The sequence below is a fragment of the Pygoscelis adeliae genome, unplaced genomic scaffold (genome assembly GCF_000699105.1).
Source record: "Pygoscelis adeliae isolate BGI_AS28 unplaced genomic scaffold, ASM69910v1 Scaffold260, whole genome shotgun sequence".
Classification (NCBI taxonomy): Eukaryota; Metazoa; Chordata; class Aves; order Sphenisciformes; family Spheniscidae; genus Pygoscelis; species Pygoscelis adeliae.
In genome coordinates this window covers 744269-754855 of record NW_008824001.1, presented here as the reverse complement: position 1 = coordinate 754855, position 10587 = coordinate 744269, and the positions used below count along the sequence as shown (strand labels likewise).

The following is a 10587-nucleotide window of genomic DNA, read 5'->3' as shown; positions in this document are numbered from 1 at the left end:
CTCTGCTCTGGTGAGACCCCACCTGGAGTACTGTGTCCAGTTCTGGAGCCCTCAGCATAAGAAAGACACGGACCTGTTGGAGCGGGTCCAGAAGAGGGCCATGAAAATGATCAGGGGGTTGGAACACCTCCCCTATGAAGAAAGGCTGAGAGAGTTGGGGTTGTTCATCCTAGAGAAGAGAAGGCTTCGGGAAGACCTTATTGCAGCCTCTCAGTACTTAAAGGGGGCTTATGAGAAAGATGGGGACAAACTTTTTAGCAGGGTCTGTTGCGACAGGACAAGGGGTAATGGTTTTAAACTAAAGGGGGGTAGATTCAGACTAGATATAAAGGAGAATTTTTTATGCTGAGGGTGGTGAAGCACTGGAGCGGGTTGCCCAGAGAGGTGGTGGATGCCCCATCCCTGGAAACATTCAAGGTGAGGTTGGACGGGGCTCTGAGCAACCTGATCTAGTTGAAGATGTCCCTGCCCACGGCAGGGGGGTTGGACTAGATGACCTTTAGAGGTCCCTTCCAACCCAAACTATTCTATGATATACATATGTGCTCTCTCCTCACATGTTAAATTAGCGTTTTATCTATCTGACTGTGTATGTACAGATAAGGAAGAAAATGAAATGTGCTCAATGCTTGGCCGAAGGCCTAAAATGGTATTTTAAACCATACCCAGAAAACAAGAAGGAGCGTATTTAGTCAGGTGTTTGACATAAAAAGTAAGCTGTTATCAGTTTTCTTATTAGCTGATGCCTATGCAGGTTTGGTTGGCTGGTGGAGCAATTTCAAAATCAACATGCTTCTTGTGGGGTGGTGATATCTTGCCAGTATAAAACCTATTGCGTTAGAGATGGTTAGCTCACTATTTTTTAGGAAGAATAATTTATTAAGGAAGAAGAATTCAATAGAGGGAAAAACCCCCGGTATCTGTTAGATACAACGCTAAGTCAAGGCTCAAGTTACTAGTGTCTGATGCCAACTCTGTTTTAGCAAATACTAAGACAGGGCTTGCAGACCTCATTTTACACCCACTCACTTGAATATGCTAGACAGAGGCTGGAAATCATTGTGAAATGCTGTCTTTTAACTCCCAAGGAGCCATGCCCACAACATGCATAAGGAAAAAACCAGAACAAAATGTAATTCAATATTTAGTTTCCTCACTTTGACTATTTTAGGGTATCACTACAAATTAAGGATTAAATAAACCTTGCAAAATTGAGCAGCGACAGCTTATAAGAATGCTAAAATGAATGCTGCTGTCACATACAATCTGCTCCTTTAGGCACACATATTAAAGTTAGTCTTGACCTGCCTAATCCTGTAGTATTTGTAACTGACTTTCAAGTTTTATCGAAGTGCAAGGCTGGTTTACTAAGGGACCGAATCACGGCTGCGTGGCAGAGGAGTCTGCATGCAGCAAGCGGTTGGGATTTTCCAGGAGGCCGTTTGATTTCCTGCTCTCCTGTTAATTACATGCTTCCGAGAAACATGTACACATCTTCCCTTAGATTTATTACATTCCTACAAACAGCACGACCCTTTAAGCCCTGTGATGCAACATCCGTTACATATGGTCTGTTCTCTAGGGAATATCACACATTTGGTCTGAAAGCATTCCTCAGCAGTATTTTTTTTCTGTATTGTTGAAATTTGCAATACAAGTTATTTTTTCTCAAGGTCTAGCGCAGGGATTCCCAAAGGCTGTGCTACCGCAGCAGCCTGCCTGCTTTGTCTGCCTGCAGCAACTGAGCTTGCTCCTACCCAAAATGCGTGGTCCCAGGGAACAGGGAAGGATGTGTGTACAGGCCCATGGGCTGCAGGGGAAAACGGGAAGAGCACCCATGTGCTGCCACTTTTTTGGTTTGTTTTTTTTTGTTTTTTTTTTTTTTTTTAAGTTGAAAAGTTTTCTATCTAATATGTCAAAGGTTTGGGAAAACATTGATCTCTATGGAGTTGCTGCTCAAAGCACAACAAAAATGAGCTGTGTTGAATTTGTTTTTTTCCCAGTATTGCTTTTCAACATTTCATGATAACTTATTTTTAAACTGCTTTTTGAGAGGCATTTACTAACTTCTGTTTGCCTCTGTATTGTTCCTGGCTTCTGTAATACTGTTTCTGAGTTACTGTCATTCTAAATCATTTTTCCGTAGGAGGAGGTTATCTAAAAATGACAGTAGCGTTTGAAAAATCAAGTAAGCAAGCCGAAATAGGAGCATGGGTACATAGGCAACACCAATGGCAGATTAGTTGCTGGTATCTAAAATGTTCCCGACTCTACTTTGACTGTTACTCACCTGTTATTTGGACTTACATTGTCTGAATGCCTTCAGTATGGTGAAAGAGCTATTTGTTGCCATTTGAAAATCCCCAGGAACATACCAAATAATAGTTTAGTAACATTCCGGACAAGAAAAGGCCACGGCCACGAGAAATGCGTGATGACAAGATTTCAGATATTTTTTCCAGCTTTTGGAACAAACGCACTGGGCAGGACACAAAGGCGTGCTGTTACTGATGTCCTGTGCCAGGATGGGGCCCCTGTGTTACATTTTGTTTCTCAACATCTGATAGTGATCCTAGAAACAAGCGCTCTAAAGATAGTTCTTAGGTCAGTGGTGAAACGGATCCTTACTTCAGAGCGTACGAACACCACCTCTGTGACATCAGTTAGTTGCTGAGCTAGTATATTAAGCTGACTTCATGTTGTAGAATGCTTCAGTCATCTGATCACTGTGTGATAAAAGATGGTTTTATTTGCTTAAATGCAGGGTAAAGAGCAGAAACAAGTGTATCCTGAGTGGTTAAAATGTTGCATATTACCAGTATCTCCAGCAGCAGTCGGGGGTGGGGTGGGGGGGGTGTGGGGCGCTGGGAAGCAGCAGGCAAGGAGCAGGCAAGCATATACTGGCAGCACTTCACATAAATGTAGTCCTCTTTGGAGGTTTCTCATGCAGCTGCAATGGCTCTTTGGCTTCAGTTTGACCTTTGCGGATGTAGCCTTAGAACAGGGTAAATGGGTCATGTAAAATAAATCACTGCTTTTCAATAGTGCTTCACGGGGCATTATATATCACTGTAGATGTAAGACTATTAAATGTGTGCATCAGCCTATGAAAATAGTTTTTCATCATAAGCTTAGTCTGGCGTGGAGCTTGGAGACCATTAAATATGAACCCCAAGGGAGAAAAGATTAGGTTCCAAAATTCTGACTGCAAAACGCTAAGTCTAAGTCATCAGAATCTTAAGCTGTTTCAGTGACCAAAGTTATTTTTATTTTTGGAAATAGATTATTGATGACACATCCCTACAGCCCTCGGCACGCAACCTCAGCTGTCCGGATGTTCCTCACTGCCTAGCTATAAAACGCTTCTGATGCTCTTATATGGTCTCTTGGCTGGGTCTATTGGTCTCGCAGCCTTCCAGCGGTTAAGGGTTTTGTGCCCACTTGCAGGTTAACTGGTCTCCTACATTACAATACAGATACTAGGGAAACCTGAACTTGGAAGGTCATCATTACACTCGAACATCCCTGGAAATTCTTTCTCAATAACACGTCTTCCTGAGTAGGTATCTTTACATTAATACAGTTCCCTGTCCCCACCCCCTAATCGGAGAAAGCAGCCAAGAACATAGCACCCACACAGCGCGACAAGGAAGAAAGCAGCTACGTCCCACATCTCAGCTGGCTGTTCAGAAATGGAGAGCAGCAGTACAGAAGATTTTGAAGGCGACGATTTCCTCTCGAGGAGGATACCAGATTCTTTTTTGTGTAACTCATATTTGTGATTTAAAAATCACCTCTTCAAAACTTATTTCCAGCAAGAAAAATCCAGCTGGCTTGTCTCCCGATTACTTAGTGTAACTAACAGACCAGCACCTAAAACTTACTGAGAAGACAGGATCGGGGAAAGAATGGTTTGGGCACCCAGCATTCATAACAGAAGAAAACCGATCCTCTGAATCTTACACCATTTAGACATCCAAAGGGAAAAAATAATCAAGACAGCCTAACACCTACCCTTAGTGGAGGCTGCTTGCATGCGTGCACACAGTATTGCATTGCACAGATGCGACAAGATCAGTCTAAAGAAGTGACAGTGTAACTGTTCTTCAGCTTAATGTTGCATAGCAACATTTCAACAAGACTGTGTTTTCTGGATCTCTACCCTGTTGTCTTTGTCACATGGGCATTGTAGGTGAAAACTTCCATACTTGTACCTTACCTTCCAAAAAAAAATCAGTTGTTGCTAGAACCTTGCAGGCATCCCATGGCAAATAGCTCAGCAACCATACTGAAGAGCACTGAGATAGTTTAAAAACAAACTTTTGAGAAAAGGAGCAGGTGTGGCAGTCTGAAGTAGTATAGCAGAGAACATAGTCTGGGTAGGAGAGAAAGAAAAATTGGGGCTAAGTTCCAGTTAGCAGATAAAACACAAAATTGGGAAAAGAATGGCTGAAAACTCATTTTATTTAAGCCCAAAAGTAGAATAAAGCACCCAGGAATTAAATAATAAAAAAAAAGTATGCCTGCTTTGTCAAGTTAACTTATTTACAAAGCTAAAGCCAGAGTATCTTCAAGAGCTGCCATACTGGGAACACAAGCAAGATTAAGTAACCAAGACTGTGCTACTACACAGGACATGAGACAAACCCTCCTTACAGTATATGCTGTCCCAGCTTTTACAAGCCCTTTAGCTGAAGTAAAAAGACCCCAAGGAACAGGAATTTCAGTCACGTGAAATAGCTCAGGGCATAGTTTCTGGAGAAGAGATCATCGCTTTAATTGATAAGTAGGTAGGTGAGATAAATTCTCCTTATGCTTTTCAGCTTGCAGTAGCCAAGAGAACGAGACCCATGGAAGGACATGGTCATGCCAAGAACTAAGAGAACAACCTTCCTCTTTTCTTGGTATGGGAGACAACAGCACCAGCACAGCTGTTTTTGAATGAACGAGTCTTGCTTGCTTAAAAGCCATCTTATCGATGTAGCTGAGGAAAATGTATGATCTTTTTAAAAGTGAGAGGGACTTTAGCATGTATAGGGTTTTACCAAGTTAATTCTGAGAACTGCTTTGCTCACATTCTCACATGCAAATTAAAAGCTGCAGAACAATAAAGCTTTATGTAGGTTTTCTGGCCATCTATTGCTGTTAATTAGTGCCAGCACAGACGCTGTAGCTCAGAGACAGACTCCTTTGCGCAAGCTTCCTTCAGCAGAAGGGAGAAAATACGCCTAATTCCCACCTGTTGCCAGCATAAAAACTTAGCAAACAGGAATGCAAACTTTGCCATGAAAATATTGCTAAAAACTATCAATATTAAAAGGAAACAAAAGCTGGGCATTATATCTGCTTAAGAATCATAAATGTCCTCTGCTGGCCATTTGGCAATTGTTACAGTCTTCCCTAACCATTTCTCTGGTTAACTACTTACACCAGTCAGATGCCACTTCAAAAACCTGAGATAAGAGATTTGTAGAGCTGCATTTTTAAAGACACCGGCACATCCTGCTAAGAGCATTTCACAACAGTATGACACTGCACAAAACATTATGAAAATGAGTCTTCCAGCTTGATTTGCAACTACAAGTAAAATACAATTAACACACCTGCATTTGTAAATGCATAATAGAAACGTCATTCTTCACAAAAGAATTGGAGGTATTTTATCTATATAGCAATCTTTATTTCAAAATGGCATTACAAAAATGTAAAAATCCAGCTAAACCAGAAACATTGAGATTATTTTCCTGGACTATCAAGTCCATAGATCTTTGTCCCATATCCTTTTCCTCACGGTATCTTCCCCGCTTCCAGTCTGATTACACAGGTGCAAATGTGCCTAAATGGCCTGGAAAAGATAAATACATTGAGAAAGGCAAAAGCTGTAAAGCTAAATGCATGCAACAAGTTCTATCAGGAAGAAACCCTCAAAAATAAACATAAGCGTAAAGTAGAGATAATCTGCAGGTATCCAGGGATTTGCTCAGTCATCCTTGTCTTTCGCTCCGTGTTTCAGGATGCGCGTGAATTCAATGTAGTTGAAATTCCCCTTTTTGTCGATGGGTGCCTCTCTGTACAGCTCATCCACCTCTTCGTCTGTGAACCTGTCTCCCATTGTCGTCAGCAGCTCTCGCAGGTAGTCCTCCTGAATGAACCCTAGAAGACAATGTAAGAGGACATAAGCAAAGGGAGTTTTTACATTTATCTGCTAATAGATGGATGATAATTTCTTTCTTTGAATTCTTTGTTTCAATTAAAGAGACCTACAGCCTTTGTTGCCAAATGAAAACAAAGACATTAAAGCCTATTACTATACTTGCCAAATAATTACAAGCATTCAATCAAGTCAAGACTCTTAGTTAATTTGCATGGTCGCACTGCTTTGGGTAAAGGCCATTTTATGATTTGCCTTTGTTGTTTCAAAGAATATACAAATTTGTCAGTATACATATTGGTCCTTCTTCCCAACAGCAGGGCTATGCTCCCGGTAGTGCTGAGAGCCTTCTAACAACTGTGTATTTTACACAAAGGCGATCCGTTTGTCTTGAACATTCCTCATGAAAACCACTAAAAAAAAAAAATGGAACTTGACTACCAATGTTCAACAAGTGAATGAAACACAGGGATTTCTGAAATATTTCAAAGATTTTAAATTGACCTTAAATCAGTGACAAAACTCAGATTTACTAGAGTGGTTGCAAAGAAAACATTTTTGGCATTGTTTATTAAACAAGCAGCCTTATGTGACTTGTGATTCCTTCTATCAGCACTCTCGTGAGTGACACAAGGTTTTTCTTGTATTAATTTTCTTCTCCTTTAAGTGCAGCTTAACAGAGGGAAGGTGGATACAAGATGCTGACAGAAAACAAGTTCTTCATAAAAGCACAACAGCTTTGAAGACAAGGATTTCCCTTACAAAAGTTGCCCCAAAGCTCAATTTTAAGTTAGGAAAAATTTAAGACCCTGGTTCTCAACAAACATCTTTTTTTCCTTTCTCTTGTCTTGAACAACAGAACTGAAGTGCCAGAAGTTTGGGATTTTAAGTTTTATAGTGTTTGAAAAGGTAATCTCAGCTGCTGAGGATACATGGCATGATTTTTAGTTTGCAGAAATCAGAATCTTCAGAGTTAAAAAATTCATCACCACTTCTATGAATACAAGTGTTTATTGCTACAAAACTAAGTAGAAATAATACATGTAGTACACCGTTATTTTACCCGCGTACCTGTTGCTTCTTCATCAAAGCAAGCAAAAGCATTCCTGATTACGTCTTCCGGATCGGTGCCATTTAGCTTCTCACCAAACATTGTGAGGAACATAGTGAAGTTTATGGGGCCTGGAGCCTCATTCATCATGGCATCTAGGTATTCATCCGTTGGATTCTTTCCTACAAATAAAGGGATTCATATTTGCTTTAGCTTTCAAACTAAAAGAAAAAAAGTAATCTGAACAGCGTAATACAACTGGGACACCTCTCATAAGCTATTCCAAACTCAGTATTTTAATTTTAACAGCACAAATTTGCTTGGCAACCGTAAACAGAAAAGTGACATTACCAAGGGAGGCGAGCATATCGTGCAAGTCCTCTTTGTCAATGAAGCCATCCCTGTTCTGGTCGATCATGTTGAAGGCCTCCTTGAATTCTTGAATCTGCGACTGATCAAACATTGCAAATACATTGGAAGTGGCACGCTGAGGGCGCTTCTTGGTGGTCTTCGTCTTTGCCCTTTTGCTAGACATGTTGGCTGTTTGTTCTAGGGAGACAGAATATCCAAGATTTAGCCTTATTAAATCAGATTACAAGTCCTTGGGGGAAAGATGGATAAAGGAATATTAAATTTCATATTATAAGCAAATACCCCAAAGTACACATTTATTTTAGTATCTCCTGTTCTATTTTCTTTCATTTGGACTTGCTGTGAAGCATAATGTCTTTCAGGATTCAGGGACTGGCACTGTAGGCCAATAGCAGGCTACGTTAAAAAACAAATCGAATCATAGTTCCTGAAATGAAACTCACACAGGGCTTGTACTGCTGATTCAATACTCTATCTGCATCTTCCACAAATTAAGATGACTACATACTTAGCAGTTTAGGAGGCACTATTGACCTATGACATAGAAGGATATGGGCTGCTAACCTGGCATAGTATGCAGTGGTTAAATAAATCAAGCAGTATGCTAAACTAACATTTGGGAGGGGAGAAAAAAATATTTTAGGCTCTGAATAGCATTTTGTTAGAATAGCTGCTGTTAAAAGAGCAGTAGGTCTCAGGACAACGACCCCAACGAAAGCCTAACATTTTCGTGAAGATCGTTGGATGGTGCTGGGGCTGGCAGAGAGATCTGCCAAAGAGCTCCTACTAGAGTGCTTTCAAAGTCAGCTAGAGGATTGTGTGTGTTAGAAAAAGGACACTGACGTGGTTCAAAAGCACCACATTGCTATTCTCTTACACAGTGGAACTATTACACAATACATATGCAAATGCAAGCATACTCTTTTTAAAATTAATGAATGACATAATTGTTCTAAAAATCTGAAGATTGTTTCTTTTAAATTATCAACCTTTTAAAACATTTATATACTCCTATAGAATCTTTATATAGTTTCATGTATCACACATATACTAATTCCATTGTTTCCCTTGAGCTGTCAAATGAAGAAATAAACGTGGTAGTTTACGTGTTATAACACTAATAATCAGGTTAGAAGTGAGGCTTTCAAGTTAACTGCTTCTTTTTAGCTGGGAAGATACATTTAGTGTTCAACTATGGTTGACACTACAAACATGAAAAGCTGAGTCACTCACTGAAATGCAAACACAGAGACCTCAACATTGCTATTGGATGAAAGGAAGGTAGACCCTGCTTAATGTTGTTTCTAAAAGTCTTTACACCTCTATGCTTTAGTTTTATCTAATGCAAGCAATCCATGCTGCTATAATCCTTTATTACGCCCAAACCAAATGTTATGCAAACCAGATTCCTTCCATCCTGATGTTGCATTTTACAGGAAGCACCTGCAGCAAGTGTCCTTAAAGAGGACAAATTTAAGCTTTACCTGTAGTCACACGAATATCAACGTTTTGAAATTTACACTAAGTATTAATTTTATAACTTTAAAAAAAAAATTAGCTGGTCAGAAATGCAATTCTAATCAGAGTCACTGCACAGTTCTAATGGTTTCTCAGATAGTTTGCTAAAAGTGACTATATTTTCTGTTAGACTCCTGAAAAGCAAGACTGAAGTCACTAACTTGGATTCATCCTTAAAAAAAAGGGAGTAAAATTAAGCAAAGTAACTCCCTTACATGGTCAATCAATCCAATATTCAGGCAAAAAGCACTTAGGTTTTTTTGGTTTTAATTAAAGGAAAGACATTTTACCTTGCTTTGTATCAGATACATGACATGCTGTACCAAGCACCTGGATCATAAAAGGATATTCCATGGTTACGTCCTTCTCAGTCTGTCTACAAAGAGCATTACTGATTTCCCCTGCTAATTCCACACTTTTAAATCCTACGTGCCTATACAACGTTGTTCTGACGTATAAGAAAACCCATTATGTCCCGAACTAAAAATAGCCTATGAAATGCAACTGCGCATCATTCAACAACACCGAAGTTCTCTTCATTGCATTCACTAACCACAAGGTATGCAAGATGTTTGGCCTCCAACAACACTTCAACAAATAAATATGAACTCCTGACATCTAGATATTTATGAAGACAGCTGACAATAAAGGTAGTTTGCTTTCAAGCTACAGTCAAGGGTTGTGCATAACTTCAGTCTTTTTCTTACTTCTGTAAAAACACTCATAACACTCATCATAAGTTATGTTAAACTCTGAATTCAAAGTTCCACTACCCAGAATAGAGTCAAACAATATCTGTTAATAACTGTTCTCTGAAATAATTCATAGGTTTCAGGATATGGCCTATTCAAAGTAAACTAAAAAGTTTACTTTGCATGTGCTGCAAGGCGGTGCTCCCAGCAAGCCACTACCTGCAATTCTCTCAGGTATAATTCAATCTAATTGAGAGGAGGTAACAAAAGCAGGCTACTGCTGACTAGCTACACGTGGTGGGAAGAGAGCCCATTTCTTTCTAATTCTGTTCAGAAAATTACCATATCAGAATATCGTACTAGAGATGAAAAATTTTCAATGCTTGCATTAATATTTTCTAAGTTTCTCTCAACCAGGCTTGGGAGGCAGCCATACAGAATATACAACTCTCACTTGAAGAGACCTATCAGCCTGCATACAGAGAAACATTAGGTCTCACAAGATTGTAGTACCTTTCAGCCCAAGTTTGGTGCAGCTATGCCTGAAATGGTAAAAAACTGGCTGGACGGCCAGGCCCAGAGAGTTGTGGTGAATGGAGTTAAATCCAGTTGGCGGCCAGTCACGAGCGGTGTTCCCCAGGGCTCAGTATTGGGGCCAGTTCTGTTTAATATCTTTGTCAATGATCTGGACGAGGGGATTGGGTGCACCCTCAGTAAGTTTGCAGACGACACCAAGTTGGGTGGCAGTGTGGATCTGCTCGAGGGTAGGAAGGCTCTGCAGAGGGACCTGGACAGGCTGGATC

The 10587-nt window shown here is 40.1% G+C and overlaps 1 protein-coding gene across 1 annotated transcript; it reads right to left on the bottom strand.

Moving 5' to 3' along the window:
* Window positions 1-5649: 5649 nt before the first annotated feature.
* LOC103917825 (myosin regulatory light chain 2, smooth muscle minor isoform-like) lies at window positions 5650-9472 on the bottom strand. The gene is made up of 4 exons (XM_009325025.1): window positions 9383-9472; window positions 7554-7751; window positions 7223-7384; window positions 5650-6153 (listed from the first exon to the last, which is right to left on the bottom strand). Exons 1-4 carry the CDS (start codon window positions 9444-9446, stop codon window positions 5981-5983), a joined length of 597 nt encoding a protein of 198 aa, XP_009323300.1. The 5' UTR covers window positions 9447-9472; the 3' UTR covers window positions 5650-5980.
* Between the last annotated feature and the right edge of the window lie 1115 nt (window positions 9473-10587).